General features: G+C 44.2%; 2 protein-coding genes across 3 annotated transcripts; one reads left to right on the forward strand and one right to left on the reverse strand.

Moving 5' to 3' along the window:
• The first annotated feature begins 2,097 nt into the window (after positions 1-2,097).
• On the forward strand, positions 2,098-12,897 carry LOC121547900 (DNA damage-regulated autophagy modulator protein 1-like). Its single transcript, XM_045214401.1, has 5 exons — positions 2,098-2,246; positions 8,532-8,600; positions 8,961-9,103; positions 9,183-9,360; positions 12,773-12,897. Exons 1-5 carry the CDS (start codon positions 2,117-2,119, stop codon positions 12,895-12,897), a joined length of 645 nt encoding a protein of 214 aa, XP_045070336.1. The 5' UTR covers positions 2,098-2,116.
• On the reverse strand, positions 11,549-19,166 carry LOC121555314 (WASH complex subunit 3). 2 transcript variants are annotated; one of them, XM_045214397.1, is made up of 6 exons: positions 18,967-19,166; positions 18,575-18,739; positions 18,261-18,428; positions 14,980-15,087; positions 14,829-14,893; positions 11,549-13,041 (listed from the first exon to the last, which is right to left on the reverse strand). In XM_045214397.1, the coding sequence occupies exons 1-6, from the start codon at positions 19,015-19,017 to the stop codon at positions 12,945-12,947; spliced, it is 654 nt and encodes a 217-aa protein (XP_045070332.1). In that variant the 5' UTR covers positions 19,018-19,166; the 3' UTR covers positions 11,549-12,944. The 2 variants fall into 2 exon arrangements, with proteins under 2 accessions (XP_045070332.1, XP_041725080.2); XM_041869146.2 differs by having other exon boundaries at positions 18,282-18,428; positions 18,967-19,164.
• Positions 19,167-23,787: the final 4,621 nt, after the last annotated feature.

The following is a 23,787-nucleotide window of genomic DNA, read 5'->3' on the forward strand; positions in this document are numbered from 1 at the left end:
CACTATGGCCAAAACCAAAGAGCTGTCAAAGGACACCAGAAACATAATTGTAGACCTGCACCAGGCTGGGAAGACTGAATCTGCAATAGGTAAGCAGCTTGGTTTGAAGAAATCAACTGTGGGAGCAATTATTAGGAAATGGAAGACATAAGAGACCACTGATAATCTCCCTCGATCTGGGGCTCCACGCAAGATCTCACCCCGTGGGGTCAAAATGATCACAAGAACGGTGAGCAAAAATCCCAGAACCACACGGGGGGACCTAGTGAATGACCTGCAGAGAGCTGGGACCAAAGTAACAAAGCCTACCATCAGTAACACACTACGCCGCCAGGGACTCAAATCCTGCAGTGCCAGACGTGTCCTCCTGCTTAAGCCAGTACATGTCCAGGCCCGTCTGAAGTTTGCTAGAGTGCATTTGGATGATCCAGAAGAGGATTGGGAGAATGTCATATGGTCAGATGAAACCAAAATATAACTTTTTGGTAAAAACTCAACTCGTCGTGTTTGAAGGACAAAGAATGCTGAGTTGCATCCAAAGAACACCATACCTACTGTGAAGCATGGGGGTGGAAACATCATGCTTTGGGGCTGTTTTTCTGCAAAGGGACCAGGACGACTGATCCATGTAAAGGAAAGAATGAATGGGGCCATGTATTGTGAGATTTTGAGTGAAAACCTCCTTCCATCAGCAAGGGCATTGAAGATGAAACGTGGCTGGGTCTTTCAGCATGACAATGATCCCAAACACACCGCCCGGGCAATGAAGGAGTGGCTTCGTAAGAAGCATTTCAAGGTCCTGGAGTGGCCTAGCCAGTCTCCAGATCTCAACCCCATAGAAAATCTTTGGAGGGAGTTGAAAGTCCGTGTTGCCCAGCGACAGCCCCAAAACATCACTGCTCTAGAGGAGATCTGCATGGAGGAATGGGCCAAAATACCAGCAACAGTGTGTGAAAACCTTGTGAAGACTTACAGAAAACGTTTGACCTGTGTCATTGCCAACAAAGGGTATATAACAAAGTATTGAGAAACTTTTGTTATTGACCAAATACTTATTTTCCACCATAATTTGCAAATAAATTCATAAAAAATCCTACAATGTGATTTTCTGGATTTTTTTTTCTCATTTTGTCTGTCATAGTTGACGTGTACCTATGATGAAAATTACAGGCCTCTCTCATCTTTTTAAGTGGGAGAACTTGCACAATTGGTGGCTGACTAAATACTTTTTTCCCCCACTCTATACACAAGTCGAAATTTCACAGTTGCCTAGTTCCGACTAGGAGGTGAACATGGCATAACACAGGCAAAATCCTTGAGGAAAAACTTGCTTCCATCTGCTTTACACCAGACACTGGGAGAGGAATTCACCTTTCAGCAGGACAATAAGCTACAACACAAGGCCAAATCTACACTGGAGTTGCTTACCAAGAAGACAGTGAATGTTACCGATTGGCCAAGTTACGGTTTTGACTTTAATCTGCTTGAAAATCTATGGCAAGACTTAAATTGCTGTCTAGCCATGATCCCCAACACCTTGACAGAGCTTGAAGAATTTTGAAAAGAACAATGGGCAAAAATGTCACAATGCAGGTGTGCAAAGCTCCTTAGAGACTTTACCCAAGAACTCACAGCTGTAATCGCTGCCAAATGTATTTCTAACATATATTGACTCAGGAGGGTGAATACTTATCTAATGAAGGTATATTATGAGTGTTTTATTTTCCATAAATAAAATAAAAATGTAAATGAGAAAAATAACAACAATGAAATTATTTTTTTATCCCACTTTGTAACGCAACAAAATGTATGGCCATGGTATGTACGGCAGTGTGTTTCTTATTTTCTGTCACATGCGGAAATTATCGGAAGAGGAACCCAACCCCAGCCTACACACACACACACTCAACACAACTGAAGTTCAATACTGCCTAGACCACGTGACTGCAAGATAACGGTTTACAGAAAGCCTAATGATATTCCTTATTCAAATCTCAACTCTGAGCATTATTGGCAGAGGGATTTTACTTGACAGTATTCTGCATTGAATATTTATTTATAAATTGTACTCAAGGTCGGTCTGTCTGTGTTGTAACTTTTCCTTATTGCTGACAATATGTTTTGGTTCATGGAGGGAATATGCTTTTTACCAACTTTTTTGGTCATCTGGTCATCCAGCACGTTTATTGTTTCCTACCTAATTGCATTGTTCGAGCATGATGTGGATGTTATCTTCCCCTATATAAGGTAAGTAAGAATTTAGAACAAGAAGATTATAGGCTATTATTATTTATCAGTTGCCTAATTGTTTTTATTTTCCACGAACTGCCTTTCTTGATCAAAGCGTTAATAATTATACACATGTAGTGGAGGGATAGGGCTACACCTTATCAATTATGTAGTACAATATAGAAATCATGCACAAAGTAGCCTATACAAACGCAAAGCAAGTGAAATATATTCACATGTGCGCTGCACACATTATAGTTTCAACGGAATATCATCTGTCAGGTAGCAAGCGCGTTCAGCTCTCAACTGGGCACAAGTAAATGCTAACCAATGCAACAATGGGTATGCAACCCAGGTATTGAAAAGGTATTGGTTGAGTATTGGCGATGCGCAATTCAGTCATCATGCTCTGTTGGAATAAACGTGTCTAAAGGCTTTCCCAAAACACCTTCCCAATTAAATGTTGACTGCGAGGCCTACCTGGCAGAATGATATCATTCTGATTTGTATCAATCGGGAGGGCATTTGTTTAGCAAACTCTGCCATCACATGTAGGACATTGTACAGTAGCCTACAGAAACACTGCTAGTTTATAAACGTTATCTTGCTAGGTGCGCAATTGAATTAAAGGGGAACTATATTTTCGATTTTCCCCAGACCTAAAAAATGTTCTCCTGATGTGGTTTAACATTGTTGTTGACTTAGAACATCACATTTGTGTTGATTTTCTGTTAACTAATGTCATTTTGAGAGTGAAAACCATAAAAATCTGTAGGAAAACTCATTTAAAAAAATTGAGAAAACAGAATTTTTCACACAGGGCACCTTTCCTTTGCTGGGAGGGCCGTTTGGGTAATTTGGGGCAACATTAGAGTATACCCACTTTCCAGGCACTAATGTGATACAATTTCCCTTAATAATCACAGCTTTTGATGAGTGCAAATATAAAGCATATTTCCATTACCCACACTGATTTAAATAATAAAGAAGTCAAATAAAATGTTATTTGTCACATGCTTCGTAAATAACAGGCGTAGACTAACAGTGAAATGCTTACTGTATAAGTGAAAAAAGTATCACATTTTAGCCAGCGGTGTAGTGCTGCCTAGCGAAGTATTTATATATTTATTTGTTAAGTATCAGTGGGGATTAAGAAGTGAGTATATGCAAAAATAAAGTGAACAAAGTGGGTTTACGGCGTATAGCCTCCACTACGCCACTGATCTTAGCGACAAAAATCAATCGGCTTAGTTTTCCTCAGTTGAGCACTCTACTTGGCTGCAACCCACAGTCATTGGCTGCTACCCAGGTCCTAACGCCTAGACCTCTACACAGCCTAGTTCTTCCTGATGCCATATGACAAACAGCATAAAATGAATAATAACACCATCTTGCGCGGGTTGGGCTACCCAGGTCCCAGCTGTGTAGCCTTCTGCATAGGGGCCTGTGTGTTATGTATGGTACGACGTGCTGTACGTCGTACTGTACGTTGTTATGGTTTACGACAGTGTGCTGCGTTACGGATGAATGGGTTGTCAGAATGCGTGGCACATGTCATTAAACGACAGAGTGATGTTCAATGTGAAACTGTGCAGATGTCCGTTCTTTTACAACTAGGCTAGATATAACATTGGCGACGAAGATGGCTGAATTCAGTTTACCACCGCCAGCACCATTCCTCGCCGTGCCTGGCGAACCTCCAGTCCCGTGGAATAACTGGCTTGATAGTTTTAACACTTATTTAGAAGCTATGGACTTTTCTACAATCTCCGACAAGCGGAGGACAGCACTGCTCCGTCACTGCCTTGGTACAGAGGGACAGAGGATTTTCAGAGCGCTTGGATCGGCTCCTACATTCACTGCTGCAGTCAGCCTCTTACGGAACCACTTCGCCGGGAAAGAGCGAGTGCTCCTCCGACGCTACCGGCTACGGAAGAGACACCAACGGCCGGGTGAGTCCATTCAAAGCTACGTGGCTAATCTGAGGGATTTGGCTAGCTCTTGTAACTACGGGACACTTCAGGACGAGATCATCAGGGATCAGTTGATAGAGGGGACGTTATGTGAAAAGACAAGGGAGAAACTGCTTTTGGAATCGGATAATTTACAACTAGATGGAGCTATTAAAATAGCACTCCAGGTTGAAGCGGCGTTGGAATGCTCTTCTATGCTAACAGACAGCTCTGCAGCATACACTCGGCCCCCAGCCATTCTCACACAGCAGCTTCAGCCCGAGCAGGCGCACTACAACGATCACGCGCTGCGCACGCCCTCCCGCGTCGATAGCTGCATGGACACAGACACCGACATGCCCGTGCAGCAGGCACACAGACAAACAAACAGAACTAGCTGTGGCAACTGTGGGGCTAGCTCTCACAATTCAAGGGCTTCAAACTGCCCAGCCCGTGGGAAAATATGCAAGAACTGTTCAAAATACAATCACTTTGCGAAAGTGTGTCGTTCTGCCCCTGCTACTAGCTCCACCCAGAACAGGCCCTTCGTTTCATCTCACTCTCAACATGAACACACGGAAATCCGAACCGTCTCCACCAACCATGTGTCATTCAGGACATGCACTGTGCAGCTGGGTGAGGTGGGTTTGCCTTTGCTGCTGGATACTGGCGCTGCGGTGTCGTTGCTCAACCTTGCCACTTACTACAAGTTTTTCAGTCACCTACCACTCCAACAGCCCTCCACTGCCCTGTGTGGGTACGGTAGATCTAAGATAGACATTGTAGGCACCCTCCAGGTCCCAGTACACTACGGCACCAAACATCTGCCATCATTCACATTTCATGTTGCAAAGCGGGGTGCCAACCTCCTGGGCCTCGACCTCTTCACAGGCTTGGGATTCACACTGAGAGATGACAGTGGGTCAGCTATCTACCAGGTTACCTGCACATGGCAACAGAACTGGCCGACTCTGTTTGATGGACTGGGCTGCCTCACAGCCTTTACTCACAGGCCCCTAGTGAATCCGGAAGTGACCCCAGTCATGCAGCCCCTGCGGCGCATTCCCTTTGCACTGCGTGATGATGTCACAAAAGATCTCCAGTCACAGTTGGATGCAGGCATCATTGAGCCAGTCAACGCTGCCCCCTGGATTTCAAACTTGGTCATTGCAACCAAAAAGTCCGGTGGAATCCGGACCTGTGTGGATCTCCGTGCTGTGAACAAGGCCGTTGTCCCGGATAAGTACCCCTTGCCTACAGCTGAGGAGCTGACCGCACAATTCCATGGCTCCACGATCTTCACGAAGCTTGACCTTCGTCAGGGTTATCTTCAGGTACCCCTCCATGCAGCTAGCAGAGACCTCACGGCCTTTGTCACACACGCTGGCGTGTTCAGATATACACGCATGCCTTTTGGACTTAGCTCCGCCCCCAGCTGCTTCCAGAAGGTGATGAGCACCATCCTCGCTGGAATACCTGGGGTGGCGGTCTATCTGGATGACATCGTGGTCCACGGCCCTGACCTCCACATCCATGATTATCGACTCCACAGAGTATTCAGTGCTCTACTGCGGAACAACCTGACCCTGAACGGTGGAAAGTGCACCTTTGCAGCTCCAGCCGTCGAGTTTGTGGGCTTCCGCCTGTCGGCCAAAGGCATTGCCCCACTCATGTCGAACATTGAAGCCGTCCACCGGATCCCGGAACCGACCTCAGCCTCTCAGGTGGCCTCATTCTTGGGCATGACAGCTTACTACCTCCGGTTTCTGCCCCACTACTCTCAGACCACAGCGCCCCTTCGCCAGCTCCTCAAGAAGGATGAGCCATGGGCCTGGACGGCAGCCTGCTCAGACGCGGTCCGCTCACTGAAGAGCCAGCTCACCACAGCCCCAGTCTTGGCTCACTTTGACCCCGTCTGCCACACCATTGTCACATGTGACGCCTCAGCTGGAGCACTAGGAGCTGTCCTCTCACAGCTGCAGAATGGCATTGAGAGGCCCGTCGCCTTCGCCTCAAGGGCCCTGAGCCCCACAGAACAACGGTACTCTGTGGGCGAACGAGAAGCACTGGCCTGTGTCTGGGCGTGCGAAAGGTGGCACCTCTACCTATATGGCCGTCTGTTCACACTCCGAACCGACCACCAGTCCCTCACAACGCTACTGTCAGCATCAGGAACTGGCCACAAGCCACTTCGGCTGCACAGATGGGCCGACCGCCTCAGACAGTATGACTATCAGCTGAAGTTCACTCCGGGGAGGGATAACGTGGTGGCAGACCTCCTCTCACGCTCCTTTGACGCTCCTACTCCAACCGTCTTGCCAGACGACAACGAAACAGAGCTTGTACAAATGCTCTACGCTCCTCTTCAGTCAGTCGTCTCACTGGAGGAGCTGAAGCAAGCATCGGAACAGGATCCCACACTGTCTACCCTGCGCACCTACATACGCACTAAATGGCCAGCACATGTGCCGGAAGAGCTGGCGACTTTCGCCAGAGTGAAGCACCGAACTTTCTTGCTGGGAAGAAGTCTGTGTCTCTCGAGGGTTTTGCACTGTGGTCCCGAGTGGCCTGCGTGCGCGTGTTCTATCCATGGCGCACGAGGGTCACTTGGGCATAGTCAAGGTCAAACAGCGATGTCGAGACCTTGTGTGGTGGCCAGGCATCGACCACGACATTGAAGCCCTGGTCAGGGATTGTGCTGCATGCCTCCTCAGTGGGAAAACAGGACAGTCCGCCCCACCCCCCTGCAGCCTCTCGCATGGCCGTCCCACCCCTGGGAGCACATCCAACTGGACATCTGTGGCGAGATCCATGGACACGCAGTCCCTCACCATCAGCGCTTCCTGGTGGTGGTGTATGACCTCCACTCTAAGTGGCCAGAAGTGGTTCCTGTCGGAACTGTCACAGCACAGGCCATCGTGGACATCCTAGACAGCCTGTTCACAAGGTGGGGCCTACCCCTCACCCTTACCACGGACAATGGGCCCCAGCTAACCTCTGCCGAGTTCTCCTCATATCTCAGCAACAAGGGAATCAAACACATCCGCACGGCCTACTACAACCCACAAGCTAACGGAGGGGTGGAACGCTTCAACCAAACGCTGAAGAACGGCATCAGAGCGCACCTGGTCCAGGGGTGCACGTTCCAAACTGCTTTGAATCAAACGCTAATGCACTACAGAGCAAGCAAACACACAACAACACAGGTCTCCCCGGCATCCCTCATGCTAGGTCGTGAGATGGAACTGCCACTGGACAGACTCAGAACACAGAGAGTAGCAGAACCGGCGACTAGGCGCACCGAAGAACAGCAGGCAGTGACCAGGCACCAAAGAGCAATGAAACAGCGTTTTGACAAGGCACACAGGGTGAAGAAGTCGATCATTCAAGTGTCAGACTGGGTCCGAGCCCGACGGCCTCAGCAGTGCAACAAAATGGCCTCATTCTGGTCGGACCCCTTGCAGGTCAGTCGACAACTGGGGCCCGCCATATTTCATGATGAGCAATGGATCACGCTGGCACGCCAGCCGCCTCAGAAAAGTCCCTGCCCCCCAAGGAACACGAAGGCACACAAAACAGACATGCAGGCCAGAGACGCCACCGGATGGACCTCCTCCACCACTACCACCTGAGCCCCAGCCTCTGTGGGTTCCCCAAGGGCCAGAGCCACAAGCGGTGACGGTGGAAGAAAGGCCTATGCGGGCACGAACTCGCCCTGCTTATCTGGGGGACTACTTAACCTCTTTTCATTCTTAGGCTCCGTTAGGTGTCTTAGTCAACCTCCAGGTTAATGGACTGAACTGGCTAGTTTGGAGAGTCCATCCGTTTAAGGGTTAATGTTTATTTCTTACAGGTATCACTCTAGGTTCTTGCCCTATGGACATTTTATATATGGTACCAGTCCCTGGTTTTGGAAAGGGGGGGGAAATGTTATGTATGGTACGACGTGCTGTACGTCGTACTGTACGTTGTTATGGTTTACGACAGTGTGCTGCGTTACGGATGAATGGGTTGTCAGAATGCGTGGCACATGTCATTAAACGACAGAGTGATGTTCAATGTGAAACTGTGCAGATGTCCGTTCTTTTACAACTAGGCTAGATATAACACTGTGAACTACTTACTAGCCAGTGTGTCCTCACTTGACTTTTAAAGGGAAAGAGCTCGTACACTAAAAGGGCATTATTAACAGTTTCGCAATTTCACAGTATTATTCCAACCTCATAGTGTGGAAATATAAAACACAGGAAAATCACGTTTTTGAGTGCACTGGGCCTGAAACAGATCAAAATATTTAAAATGACCTCCAGACATGACACACACATTAAACCTGAACTCTTCTTTTCTTTTGTGAAATTGGGGCTAAACCCCCAGAGAGTTGTATCTTTGGCTTGATGACAGTCATCACTGCATTTGCAGGTGAGCACAGAAAGACACTAAAACCATGAATGATCTTTTGTTTTTGTCTGAGCTTAAGCAACCCCATGGGTTTTCCCAGGTCAGAGACTGTGCCAAAAGCTTTAGTCACACATTCCATTATTTTGAAAATGAAAGCAGTAATGCATGGTAAGACAGGGCTGGGATAAATGGTATAAGACCATTTTACCGAGTATTACATATTACTTCCCTATGTTTTAAAGTGCAAATTAAATAAACAAATAAATAAATATTGTAGCAGGTTTCACATTGGCCTACAGTAGCCTGTGAGCAAATACTGTCTAAATGGGACATTTTAAAATAAAAACATTCACTCCATATGCCATGCCAATTCCTCTACAGGTATGGCCACCATGTATGCCAGATACAAGTTTGTGGAGAAGCTCAATGAGAAGGCAGGTGGTGTGCCCCCAGCACTGAACCAGGCCGCTTTCTGGATTGGAATGCTTTCTTGTTTGGGGATATGTTTTGTTGCTACTTTCCAGGTAGGTTGTCACATCTTAAGTGAGAAGATGGAGTGTGATTTTCCATACATGATCTCTCTGGTGTGTTCTTTTTCCCCAGGAGACAACGATAATACAAATGCATGATGCAGGTGCATTACTCTTCTTCATTTCTGGTGTGTTGTACACTATCCTCCAGTCCATCATATCCTATAAGGCCTACCCCTATGGATGTTCCTTGGCCTTGTGTCATACGCGCACCGGAATGGCAACCATCGCCTTCCTGGCAGTTTCCCCCAGTATCCTTGAAAACAATAGTAACCCATGGTGTCTAAATGATTTTAATCATGAATGACCATTGTTTTCTCAAAGAAAAGGTCTCCTTCATTTTCCATCCAGCTGTTATCTGTGAATTACTGCATAGAACAGAAGGCAAGGTGCAGTATGAGCACATCTTTACCAAGAACACAACTCACATAAACAACAAAGATGGACGACATTCTGAATCCATATAGGCTTTATAGGCTAGAGAAGCTATACGGCCAATATCAGTCTCTCTCCGACTCTCCCTGTCATTACAGGACTATGTGTTCCAACTGGTGAGTGCTGTGAGTGAGTGGATCATGGTCTTCAGCTTCATCTTCTTCTTCTTTACCTATATCCACGACTTTAAAGTGAGTTTTCAGTCACCGCTCTGTCATTGTGGTGGGAATGATTCTCCTTTTCTTCTCCTTAAAAGTGTTTTTATTGTTTTATTGTTATTATTGTTTCTTACAGAAGTTTACTCTGAAGCTAAGAACAGATTTTGTTTCATGACGAAGCATCGATTTTAACCTTTTAATCAGACTATTTATAAAATCTAATGTATTTTTCTACTTTTATAAAGCAAAAGTACAGTGCATTCGGAAAGTATTCAGACCCTTTCACTTTATCCACATTTTGTTACTTTACAGACTTATTCTAAAATGGATTATATCGTTTTTTCCCCCTCAATCTACACAAAATACACCATAATGACAAAGCAAAGACAGGTTTTTAGACATTTTTGCAAATGTATTACAAATAAAAAATTGAAATATAACATTTACATAAGTATTAAGACCCTTTACTCAGTCCTTTGTTGAAGCACCTTTGGCAGCGAGTACAGACTCAATTCTTCTTGGGTATGACACTACAAGCTTGGCACACCTGTATTTGGGGAGTTTCTCCCATTCTTCTCTGCAGATCCTCTCAAGCTCTGTCAGGTTGGATGGGGAGCGTCGCTGCACAGCTATTTTCAGGTCTCTCCAGAGATGTTTGATCGGGTTCAAGTCCGGGCTCTGGCTGGGCCACTCAAGGACATTCAGAGGCTTGTCCTGAAGCCACTCCTGCGTTGTCTTGGCTGTGTGCTTAGGGTCGTTGTCCTGTTGGAAGGTGAACCTTCGCCCCAGTCTGAGATCCTGAGCGCTCTGGAGGAGGTTTTCATCAAGGATCTCTCTGTACTTTGCTCCTTTCATCTTTCCCTCAATCCTGACTAGTCTCCCAGTCCATGCCGCTGAAAAACATCCCCACAGGATGATGCTGCCTGCACCATGCTTCTTCGTAGGGATGGTATTGGCCAGGTGATGAGCGGTGCCTGGTTTCCTCCAGACGTGACGCTTGGTATTCAGGCCAAAGAGTTCAATCTTGGTTTCATCAGACCAGATAATCTTGTTTCTCATTGTCTGAGAATCCTTTAGGCAAACTCCAAGCGGGCTGTCATGTGCCTTTTACTGAGGAGTGGCTTCCGTCTGGCCACTCTACCATAAAGGCCTGATTAGTGGAGTGCTGCAGAGATGGTTGTCCTTCTGGAAGGTTCTCCCATCTCCACAGAGGAACTCCGGAGCTCTGTCAGAGTATCCATCAGGTTCTTGGTCACCTCCCTGACCAAGGCCATTCTCCCCCGATTGCTCAGTTTGGCCTGGCGGCCAGCTCTAGGAAGAGTCTTGGTGGTTCCAAACTTCTTCCATTTAAGAATGATGGAGGCCACTGTGTTCTTGGGGACCTTCAATGCTGCAGAAATGTTTTGGTACCCTTCCCGAGATCTGTGCCTCGACACAATCCTGTCTCGGAGCTCTACGCACAATTCCTTGGACCTCATGGCTTGGTTTTTGCTCTGACATGTACTGTCAACTGTGGGACCTTACATAGACAGGTGTGTGCCTTTCCAAATCATGTCCAATCAATTGAATTTACCACAGGTGGACTCAAATCAAGTTGTAGAAACATCTCAAGGATGATCAATGGAAACAGGATCCACCTGAGCTCAATTTCGAGTCTCATAGCAAAGGGTCTGAATACTTATGTAAATAAGGTATTTCTAAAAACGTGTTTTTGCTTTGTCATTATGGGGTATTCTGTGTAGATTGATGAGAAAAACAATTATTTAATCAAGTTTAGAATAAGGCTGTAAAAAACAAAACCCAAACAGTGTTTGAATAAAATGACACCCACATATCTTTAGGCAAAATGTGTTCTTTATTTTTCAGGCTAAACTGCATAAACACTCAGATCTCAATGCTGCTTGCCTTGCGCTTTTGAACAAAGTGCTTTCCAGTCTTCTAAAACCTCTCCATTTACCCTCTTTCACAATCAATTGAAAGAATCCATCACTGCAGTGTTCTGTCCAGAGACAACTAAAAACAATGTGAAGATGAATTGGATCTCTGAGCATTTGTTTGGATACGGGATGTTGTATAAAACTGTCGACTTTAAGGCCAAGGCATAATGCCTTCACAACAGTGGGATCCAAGGGACTGAAAGGCTTGCTAACCTGGTTAGATCTTGGGTTAAGATACATCCTTTTACAAGATTCTGAGATGAATTCACATTAGGTACAACTGTTATTTTAGCCTACACAGTACCATTGCAATTGAAACATTGCTCACAACTAGTGGTGTTTTTTTCATTATGTATATACCCAAAAGTGCAATTTTGTTAATTTGTCCTTCACATTGTTCACTCCAGGAACAGTTACATTTCAACAGCTCAATGTCTCAATTATAAATGACGAATAGTCCAGAGAACAGTCCTCAATATTTCTGCATGACATTCTTCATATAGCAGTTGTTGTGTAAAAAGTACCCATCAAATGTTGAGATACACACAACATATCACCCACTCACAAGTGTCACATGCAGACATCACTGTCAAAATAATAAAACAAAATGAGACTAAAGCACAATTACATTGTCTTTTAGCAGACACTCTTATCCAGAGTGACTTACAGGAGCAATAAGTGCCTTGCTCAAGGGCACAGACCATTCCAACCAGCAACATTCCGGTTACTGGCCCAACGCTCTTAACCGCTAGGCTGCCTGCCGCCCCACGATCTCTTTCAAAGGCATTGGAATGTTCACATGATACTGGCATGGGGCAGAGGCATGTTTGCCCAGTGCAGACTAAAGAAAATAATGATAAATTACTAATCGATTATCTGGTTAGTACTTTCCATGGTTGTGATTCCATGTGTTTTACTGCTAAACTATGTAAATAAAGAAACATCATGTCCATGAACAATCAAATGTGTCAGGAAAAGAAATGGCCACAAAAATATAACATCCACAAAAAGGTCAGTGGCTGACCTGGATACAGACATTCTCAGCTCTTTCTCGTTGACATTCACTCAACCTACAAAGCATTTCAGCTACAGAACAATGTGCCTGTTTTTGTAAGTCCCATGCATCCCTGCAGATCATCCACAGAAGTGGGACTTTCTGTCTGGTAGCACTGTAGTTCTGCCTGTCAAGCACACACTGGCATCTAGTCCTTCTGTGCACCTGCAGCAGCACAGTACAAAAGGCCTGGAGTACAGATGACAGGGAAGGAAGTTCCCTATAGGCAGCTTCATGGCTAAGACAGCAGATCAATCGCTGAAAGATGACTCACTGCCATCATCGCTGTCATCATCTTGATCCACTGTGTTCTTTTTGCCTGCATCAGGCACAGGTGCATCTGGTGTGCTGCAAACAGAAACATTTAGGAATCACCATTGTTACTTCAAATACAGTTGAAGTTGGAAGTTTACATAAACCTTAGCCAAGTACATTTAAACTCTGTTTTTCACAATTCCTGACATTTAATCCTAGTAAAAATGCCCTCTCTTAGGTCAGTTAGGATCACCACTTTATTTTAAGAATGTGAAATGTGAAATGTCAGAATAATAGTAGAGAGAATTATTTATTTCAGCTTTTATTTCTTTCATCACATTCCCAGTGGGTCAAATGTTTACATACACTCCATTAGTATTTGGTAGCATTGCCTTTAAATTGTTTAACTTGGGTCAAACGTTTTGGGTAGCCTTCCACAAGCTTCCCACAAGTTGGGTGAATTTTGGCCCATTCCTCCTGACAGAGCTGGTGTAACTGAGTCAGGTTTGTAGGCCTCTTTGCTCGCACACGCTTTTTCAGTTCTGTCCACACATTTTCTATAGGATTGAGGTCAGGGCTTTGTGATGGCCACTCCAATACCTTGACTTTGTTGTCCTTAAGACATTTTGCCACAACTTTGGAAGTATGCTTGGGGTCATTGTCCATTTGGAAGACCAATTTGCGACCAAGCTTTAACTTCCTGACTGATGTCTTGAGATGTTGCTTCAATATATCCACATCATTTTCCTTCCTCATGATGCCATTATTTTGTGAAGTGCACCAGTCCCTCCTGCAGCAAAGCACCCCCACAGCATGATGCTGTCACCCCCGTGCTTCACGGTTGGGATGGTGTTCTTCGGCTTGCAAGCATCCCCCTTTTTCCTCCAAACAAAACGATGGTCATTATGGCCAAACAGTTCAAATTTTGTTTCATCAGACCAGAGGACATTTCTCCAAAAAGTACGATCTTTGTCCCCATGTGCAGTTGCAAACCGTAGTCTGGCTTTTTTATGGCGGTTTTGGAGCAGTGGCTTCTTCCTTGCTGAGCGGCCTTTCAGGTTATGTTGATATAGGACTCGTTTTACTGTGGATATAGATACTTTTGTACCTGTTTCCTCCAGCATCTTCACAAGGTCCTTTGCTGTTGTTCTGGGATTGATTTGCACTTTTCGCACCAAAGTACGTTCATCTCTAGGAGACAGAACGCGTCTCCTTCTTGAGCGGAATGACGGCTGTGTGGTCCCATGGAGTTTATACTTGCGTACTATTGTTTGTACAGATGAACATGGTACCTTCAGGTGTTTGGAAATTGCTCCCAAGGATGAACCAGACGTGTGGAGGTCTACAATTTTTTTTCTGAGGTCTTGGCTGATTTCCTTTGATTTTCCCATGATGTCAAGCAAAGAGGCACTGATTTTGAAGGTAGGCCTTGAAATAGATCCACAGGTACACCTCCAATTGACTCAAATGATGTCAATTAGCCTATCAGAAGCTTCTAAAGCCATGACATCATTTTCTGGAATTTTCCAAGCTGTTTAAAGGCACAGTCAACTTGGTGTATGTAAACTTCTGACCAACTGGAATTGTGATACAGTGAATTATAAGTGAAATAATCTGTCTGTAAACAATTGTTGGAAAAATTACTTGTGTAATGCACAAAGTACATGTCCTAACCGACTTGCCAAAATTATAGTTTGTTAACAAGAAATTTGTGGAGTGGTTGAAAAACAAGTTTTAATGACTCCAACCTAAGTGTACGTAAACTTCCGACTTCAACTGTACATGTAGGACCACCATTTTATGACATCAGAAAGATTCAGATGTGGATTATGAGGTACGAGAATACAGATATTACAAAGATGTAATGTAAGCACACTCACTCAAGCAGGTTGGGATCCAAACCTTCCTGGACCATTTTATTCTTTATCGCCATAACTGGAACACCCTGTAGTTTGAAATGTTTTCTACATGACTGATTTCATTGAACAGATTTCACATTTCTACAGAATATGAAAATGTATAGAGACCCACCACTTGCACCATCTTGAGATATCTGGCATAGCGTGGATCCTTGGCCACAGTCATCCAACACTCTCCTGCTGCCTCGGCTGGTCTTGGTTCTGGTATGCTTGGAGAGGCCTACAATAGAGTCAATACTGCAATTCAGTATTTCCATCATGCACAAATATAAACAAATATACCATGTCTTTAACTTATTGTTCCATCAACAATTTATTTCAACACGAATATGTTGAAATCACAGGAGGTTGGTGGCACCTTAATTTGGGAGGACGGGCTGGTGGTAACGGCTGAAGCGAAATCAGTGGAATGGTATCAAATACATCAAACACATGGTTTCCATTCGCTCCGTTCCGGCCATTATTATGAGCTAGCCTCCACTCGTTGAAATATACAGTCAAGTCAAAAGTTTGGACACACCTACTCATTCCAGGGTTTTTCTTTATTTTTACTATTTTCTACATTGTAGAATAATAGTGAAGACATCAAAACTATGAAATAAAACATATGGAATCATGTAGTAACCACAGAATTACTGTGTGTGTAGTGCCTTCAGAAAGTATTCATGCCACTTGACTTATTCCAAATGTTGTTGTGTTGCAGCCTGAATTCAAAATGGATGAAATAGATGTTTTTCTCATGCGTCTACACACAATACTCCATAATGACAAAGTGAAAACATGTTTAGACATTTGTGCAAATTTATAGAAAATTAAATACAGAAATATCTAATTTACATAAGTATTCACACCCGAGTCAACAGTGGTGAACAGCCATCTTCATGTCTTTCCACAGATTTAATGGGCTTCAAGTCTGGGCTTTGGCTGGGTCACTCAAGTACTTTCACATTCTTGTTCTGAAGCCATTACAGCGTTGCTTTGACTGTATGCTTAGGGTCATTGTCCTGTTGCAATGTAAATCATTGTCCCATTCTAAGGTCGTTTACACTCTGAAGCAGGTTCTCATCAAGGATTTGCCTGTATTTGGCTCCATACATTGTTCCCTCTATCCTTACCAGTCTCCCTGATGCTGAAAAGCATCCCCATAGCATGATGCTGCCACCACCATGCTTCACGGTAGGGATGGTGTTAGATGGGTGATGCTTTTTTGTCTCAGACCACAGAATCTTTTGCCTTATAATCTCAGAGCCTTTCACGTGCCTTTTTGCAAACTCCAGGCGTGCTGTCATGTGCCTTTTTCTCAGGAGTGGCTTCTGTTTGGCCACTCTCCCATAAAACCCAGATTGGTGAAGTGCTGTAGAGACTGTTGTCCTACTGACAGGTTCTCCCATCTCAACCAAGGAACTCTGTAGTTCTGTCAGAGTGGTCATTCGGTTCTTGTGACCTCCCTGGCCAAGGTCCTTCTTGACCATTTGGTCGGACGACCAGCTCTAGGCAGAGTCTGGGTAGTTCCATATTTTTTCCATTTCCCAATTATGGAGACCACTGTACTCTTGAAAACTTTCAACACTCTAGAAATTGTTTTATACCCTTCCCCAGATACAGTGGGGAGAACAAGTATTTGATACACTGCCGATTTTGAAGGTTTTCCTACTTACAAAGCATGTAGAGGTCTGTACTTTTTATCATAAGTACACTTCAACTGTGAGAGACGGAATCTTAAACAAAAATCCAGAAAATCACATTGTATGATTTTTAAGTAATTAATTTGCATTTTATTGCATGACATAAGTATTTGATCACCTACCAACCAGTAAGAATTCCAACTCTCACAGACCTGTTAGTTTTTCTTTAAGAAGCCCTCCTGTTCTCCACTCATTACCTGTATTAACTGCACCTGTTTGAACTCGTTACCTGTATAAAAGACACCTGTCCACACACTCAATCAAACAGACTCCAACCTCTCCACAATGGCCAAGACCAGAGAGCTGTGTAAGGACATCAGGGATAAAATTGTAGACCTGCACAAGGCTGGGATGGGCTACAGGACAATAGGCAAGCAGCTTGGTGAGAAGGCAACAACTGTTGGCGCAATTATTAGAAAATGGAAGAAGTTCAAGATTACCCTCGGTCTGGGGCTCCATGCAAGATCTCACCTCGTGGGGCATCAATGATCATGAGGAAGGTGAGGGATCAGCCCAGAACTACACGGCAGGACCTGGTCAATGATCTGAAGAGAGCTGGGACCACAGTCTCAAAGAAAACCATTAGTAACACACTACGCCGTCATGGATTAAAATCCTGCAGCGCACGCAAGGTCCCCCTGCTCAAGCCAGCGCATGTCCAGGCCCGTCTGAAGTTTGCCAATGACCATCTGGATGATCCAGAGGAGGAATGGGAGAAGGTCATGTGGTCTGATGAGACAAAAATTTAGCTTTTTGGTCTAAACTCCACTCGCCATGTTTGGAGGAAGAAGAAGGATGAGTACAACCCCAAGAACACCATCCCAACCGTGAAGCATGGAGGTGGAAACATCATTCTTTGGGGATGCTTTTCTGCAAAGGGGACAGGACGACTGCACCGTATTGAGGGGAGGATGGATGGGGCCATGTATCGCCAGATCTTGGCCAACAACCTCCTTCCCTCAGTAAGAGCATTGAAGATGGATCGTGGCTGGGTCTTCCAGCATGACAACGACCCGAAACACACAGCCAGAGCAACTAAGGAGTGGCTCTGTAAGAAGCATCTCAAGGTCCTGGAGTGGCCTAGCCAGTCTCCAGACCTGAACCCAATAGAAAATCTTTGAAGGGAGCTGAAAGTCTGTATTGCCCAGCGACAGTCCCGAAACCTGAAGGATCTGGAGAAGGTCTATATGGAGGAGTGGGCCAAAATCCCTGCTGCAGTGTGTGCAAACCTGTTCAAGACCTACAGGAAACGTATGATCTCTGTAATTGCAAACAAAGGTTTCTGTACCAAATATTAAGTTCTGCTTTTCTGATGTATCAAATACTTATGTCATGCAATTAAATGCAAATTAATTACTTAAAAATCATACAATGTGATTTTCTGGATTTTTGTTTTAGATTCCGTCTCTCACAGTTGAAGTGTACCTATGATAAAAATTACAGACCTCTACATGCTTTGTAAGTAGGAAAACCTGCAAAATCGGTAGTGTATCAAATACCTGTTCTCCCCACTGTATATGCCTCATCACAATTCTATCTCCAATCAAGTTGTAGTGACATCTCAAGGATGATCAAAGGAAATTGGATGCACGTGAGCTCAATTTGGAGTGTCATAGCAAAAGGGTGAGAATACTTATGTAATAATAATAATAATATGCCATTTAGCAGACGCTTTTATCCAAAGCGACTTACAGTCATGCGTGCATACATTTTTTTGTGTATGGGCTACCTCAGAAGGTGGCAATGGCACAGCCACAGCTATAGGGGTCTCTGGTTGACTTGGGACCACGACTGCGACTGGACCGTTGGCCTCTGTAGCTGGCCGCTGACCAACACCCTCCACCCTGACGTCCTCCAAACCAGGAATAGAGGATAGCTACATAGAACAAAATCAGGATGCACTGACATTATCATATTGGTATGCCCAGAGCAGCAATGCACATAACAGTACAACAACATCAAAGACAGAGTAAAGTCCTATAATATTGTATACTAAACACATACAGGAGCTGGGTTACCTACCTTTGCTTCCAAAATGCTGAGGGTAGTTTCAATCTGCTGTATCCGAAGAGATATGGAAGCAAGTTTCTCTTCGCAAACTGTCGAAAAACGATTGAGGAACCGGACAGTGTGCACTATGAACTGGTTGAGATAGGCAACGACTCTCCTCTGTTGTATGGCTGGGACCTAGGACCATAGCATTCAGTATCATGAAGAAAATGCTATGTTTATTTACTTACAGAGATGGGGAGTTCAAAAACATTTACTACACATACTCATTAGATACAACATTTATTTGATTGCATTATTTGTCTGAGAGTCATTCAGCTTGTTTACAAAACAAGCTGAAGCTATCATGACTAATTTAGCTACAGTAGCCACCAAGATATCTTTCGGCTACGGAAAACACTCACCTTGGTCAGATCTATTCCAGATCCCACAATCGGTAAACCGTCCTCATCCATGCTTTTATCGTTTTGGTTAACTACCTATTACTTTGTTTAATAGTAATGTTTGACAAATAATCTGCAAAAACGAGATGGAAATGTTATTATGCTAGAAATGCTTCATGTGACTTCACCGTGACCCAAATCTGACGTCATTCTTCTTCTGCTCTTCCGCGTATATCAGCCAATGAGGTGCTTAGTTTTCTTCTTCTTTATTGGAAATAAAAATGAACCTAATGCTGAAGGTGCATACCTCCATCTCCTGAACTGGAGGGTTAACAGCTCATTACCACAAATGTAGTGTGTTCAATGCACCACAAGGATGGAGTACAGTATAATGGTTAATAAATGTGCAGTGTCTCGAAACAAGCCCCAATTCTGTTGATCCAGGCAAGGAGGACTTAGTTGCCGTAATAGGGTTTGCAGAGATGATGAGTTAATGGATAAAGCCATCAACATAAATTATTTGACAACTTAATTTTGATGATGCCTCAGATGCTATAGTCTTTCGGAGACAACCCACAACGTGAGTGCACGTGTGTTGCACTGGATCATGCCTGATTAGCTGTGAACTATTACTACATAGGAGAGCAGCAGAACCAGTGAAAAACAAAACACAGGAAACCAAAAATGCTGTCCAACTTGACCTCAATCTGAACTCAAAAACTATTCCAACCGTTTTATTTGAAATGGACTTGATCTGAAACAAGAGCCCTTTAAACTGGATGTAAACCAGAAGTGAAACCCTCTAACCTGACCTAAGAGTAAACTCAAGCCATAGTCCATGCCCAGCATTGCCCACCTGATCGTAAACAAGTCTGAAAGCCCAGTCCATGCCAATTCAACCTAGTTCAACAGGCAGGAAGAGTCTCTGCCCAGTTTCAAACAAAATTGTTATGAAGAACTCAACAAAAAAATCTAAGCTGACCTCCTGAGCCAGACCCTATCCAGAGAGTGTTGGGAGCAGATCACTTTTTAAACCAGCAGCATATTGATTTATATGGGACTGTAATTGCTTCAGTGTGTCCTGGATGACTCCCCCATAATTGAGGCCTGGCAGAACCTCTTCCCTGGACATACTCTGAGCCAGGCAGCGGGCAGAGGAGTACCGCACCCACTCCCCTCCCCTCCCCTACCCTCTGCCAGGGAGTGAGCAGTGGATGGTTACCCCCTTACCCCCAAGCCACTCTATCATACCGTGAGGAGTGAACTGCTCTGTCAGAGCTTCCCATACATGTTTCACACAAACACGTTCACTCTGCTGACAGGGCTTTCTGCAAGAGGGAGTACTTCTCTATAGGGCTACTTACAGAATGAACAGGTTTCTTTACTTAGAGGGGGTCCTCTGAGAGTGTAGTGTGGTGGGGCATAGACGGCTTACAGTAATTAAAAGCTATGTTTCTCAGGGTTTTTCCTACATCAAGTGCACTCGTTGAACTACTGGCAACTTGTGCATACTTGAATTGTATTGGTATGGTTGTATCACCCAGGATTTGCATAGTGTTCACTGTTTTGACAGAATCCTGTGTCTGCTTGTAGGCACGTTGACATTGATAGGATAAATAGTCTCAGAGGGACTTTCCTATGTGTCGTAAAAAAATAGGCATTTTGAGAAGAGAAAAAAATGACAGCATTATTAAACAATGATAATAAATACATGGCTCTTAATAATAGAACTGCGATCCTGCAAGTTGAGGAATAGCTTTCTCCTGTATCACAATTTCCAGAGATATTGACCTGATACCCTGGTAGCTGGGTAATATTAGCTATTTTCTAAACTTTGTTAACATGATTTCTGAATGTCTTCTGAGTAGGGTTGCAAAATTCCAGGAACTTTAAATAAATTCCTTGGTTTTCCAGAAATCCTGGTTGGAGGATTCCGGACTTCATGTTTATTCCTTCCTGATTCTGAGAATCCTCCATCCAGAATTTTGGGAAAACCAGGGAATTTATTGAAAGTTCCTGGAATTTTGCAACCCTACTTCTGAGCACACTGGGCTATTTCTGCTAACTTTCTCTTACATGAATCCAGCATGTTCATTAATCAGACACGGACAGTTAAACCATCATAGAACAGTATTTAAATTGGGATTTGATCATCAACAGGCGCCATGGAATTTCCTGCCCACTTCACCGAAACATTTGTGACCCCTACATGTTGCTGTGGCAACGGCGAATATCAAAACAAGCACCCCTCTCGCTCTGCTGCTCCATGACGCACCTTTATTTCTTCCATATGAACAGACATGGTATGGCACCGAAATATGTTTTTGATAACACATGCACACACATCAGCACCACACCCCTCTTTTCATTTAAACCCACTCCACATCACTGAGTAGATTAAATACTGAGAAAAAAAAACTAAATTACCCCCTCTCTCACACAATGTATAGCCTAGTTTGCCTAGTTTATATGAATATTTCGGCGTTTAAATCACTGATCAAAAAAGTACAGCCTAACTCACAGAGCCATCTCAAACTAATCAAGAGGGAATAGTTAACCCTAATTAAGATCAATGCTATGAAGGAGAAGAATTACTCAGGGTTGAGAGCAGAGAGTCTCTCTCAGCCCTGTGTGTGTCCTCATGTGAACTTAAAATGCTTATCTTTCTCATATGCTCATCTGTATGCTGGACCATTGTCTTTACCTCTGGCCTGGCTGTGAGCATGTTTGGCAGGTCAGTCCAGACAGAGGACGCTGTCAACACCTCTTCCCTGTCCAGAATCCCTGTAAGTGAAAACAAGCCTTTTCCTGGTCAATGAGTTCAAGGGGGCGGAAGAGACAGAGAGAGAGAGAGACAGACAGAGAGGAGCGAGAGGGGGAGAGAGAGAGAGGAGCGAGAGGGAGAGAGAGAGAGAGAGAGAGAGAGAGAGAGAGAGAGAGAGAGAGAGAGAGAGAGGGAGCTGGCAGGGGTACAACCCTGAGTGCTATATATTAGAGTGGGCAGGAGAAGGAAAGGAAGGTCAGTCTATTACTGCATTGGGAGATAATCAGACAAGAACAAGACATCATTTTAGCCATAACCCAGCATTAATGATAACGGTCATATTTGTCATAATTCATGGAAGTGAGACTTATAATCACCTGAGAAGATGGTTGCCAAATTAGATGAGCTTTTCATCAGAAAACACTGATTGATAGCGAGGTTTATGTACGTTTCTTGGAACCAGAGGAGTTTTATTTTGCATGCCCTGATCTGACAAGGTCAGCTCAAGCAGCTTTGTCTTTAATCAGGGGTGCATCATTGTTCACTATTATATGGTTACTCGTTACCATGACGCAATACACAGCAAGGAGTGAAAATGTATTTGGTACATTGTGCTCCTGTTTTGTGCCATTCAGCATATTGGATGATAATGCCCCAATGTTCTGAACTGAAGAGAGAGACACTGAATTAAAGGTTATGAGAATACACCCAATCTGCTGGAGCTGTAGCTGTAGCTAGGGGCAGGGAGGACCTTTGGAGGCAGTAGACTTTGGGTTGGAAAGGATGTACTCCCGAGTGGCGCAGTGGTCTAAGGCACTGCATCGCAGTGCTAGCTGTGCCACTAGAGATCCTGGTTCGAATCCAGGCTCTGTCGTAGCTGGCCGTGACCGGGAGACCCATGGGGCGCCGCGCAATTGGTTCAGGGTAGGGGAGGGAATGGCCGGCAGGGATGTAGCTCAGTTGATAGAGCATGGTGTTTGCAACGCCAGGGTTGTGGGTTCGATTCCCACAGGGGGTATGATTATTATTATTTTTTTATAATGTAAGTCGCTCTGGATAAGAGCGTCTGCTAAATGACTAAAATGTAAATGTTGGGCTTGATCATAGTTATTGGGGCATCTTGAAACCTTTTATATTCCCTGCTGTGCCCATCTACGTAACACTGGTAATATTGTTATGCATAACATAATGCATTGAGTGACAACTGTATATGAATGTAGTCACTATCTGCCCATATTAGGTTTAAATAGGTTAATTGAATGTCCTTATACACCCTGTGACCGTCTGTAAATGTGCTTGCATGTTGTGATCCACTTTGGTGGCGTTATAAGGTGTCATCTTTGCCTGTCTGTGTCCACGCACTGCCCACTCTGGATTTGTCCTTGTTTATGTGATGCGTTGACACTGTCTGAGCTAACTGGATCTGTGCTGCTGATGTCCTGCTTTATGATTGGGTCAGCACTGATCTCCTGTTTAGTGATTGGATCAGTGCTGATCTCTGTTGGTGAAATCAACCCTCTTTAAGCACTGGGACAATTAGGCAGTGGTCATTCAAAACACTGCCCTTTATTGGAAAAAATTGGATTGTCCTATTCAATGGCATACATATTTGCCATGGAAAGAGTGCTGTTGTCAACAGATACTGAGACACATGTCAATTCAAGGGGAGAGCAAGGTGCAGATACACAGATTGGGAAAAAGCCCACATTTGGGCTGTCAAGTGGCAATGCATTGTTCAGTGACAAACACTGAGTGGTCATAATATTTGCATTGTAAAATATGATTTTTAGCCATGGTGTGAGCAGATAGACCTGACATGAGGACATTTAAAACTACATGTATAAAACTACATGAATAATCAGGTGGTTCGATGTGGGATTTTAATCATGATGACCTGAGGACAGGGATGATATTCACATATATGAATATAAACGTATATGAATTGTATGAAACAAGAGACCAATGTGCAGGCTATCCATTAAACCCGTGGACACTGTACATAAACACTCAAATATTATAGTTTATGAACATCTTTAAATCATGATGATGAATAAGCCCACTAAATCAAAAGTTGGAGA

The sequence above is a fragment of the Coregonus clupeaformis genome, unplaced genomic scaffold (assembly GCF_020615455.1).
Source record: "Coregonus clupeaformis isolate EN_2021a unplaced genomic scaffold, ASM2061545v1 scaf0249, whole genome shotgun sequence".
NCBI lineage: Eukaryota > Metazoa > Chordata > Actinopteri > Salmoniformes > Salmonidae > Coregonus > Coregonus clupeaformis.

What these genes read in the sequence shown, in the direction of transcription:
- LOC121547900 (XM_045214401.1), top strand. Translation starts at nt 2,117, where the DNA reads ATGTTTTGGTTCATGGAGGGAATATGCTTTTTACCAACTTTTTTGGTC. An exon ending in TGTTATCTTCCCCTATATAA is followed by an intron (nt 2,247 to 8,531) that starts GGTAAGTAAGAA and finishes TTCTTTTCTTTT; the next exon opens with GTGAAATTGGGGCTAAACCC. An exon ending in AGTCATCACTGCATTTGCAG is followed by an intron (nt 8,601 to 8,960) that starts GTGAGCACAGAA and finishes ATTCCTCTACAG; the next exon opens with GTATGGCCACCATGTATGCC.
- LOC121555314 (XM_045214397.1), bottom strand. Translation starts at nt 19,017, where the DNA reads ATGGATGAGGACGGTTTACCGATTGTGGGATCTGGAATAGATCTGACC. An exon ending in ATCTCAAGATGGTGCAAGTG is followed by an intron (nt 14,894 to 14,979) that starts GTGGGTCTCTAT and finishes TTCAAACTACAG; the next exon opens with GGTGTTCCAGTTATGGCGAT. An exon ending in TTGGATCCCAACCTGCTTGA is followed by an intron (nt 13,042 to 14,828) that starts GTGAGTGTGCTT and finishes TTCTGTTTGCAG; the next exon opens with CACACCAGATGCACCTGTGC.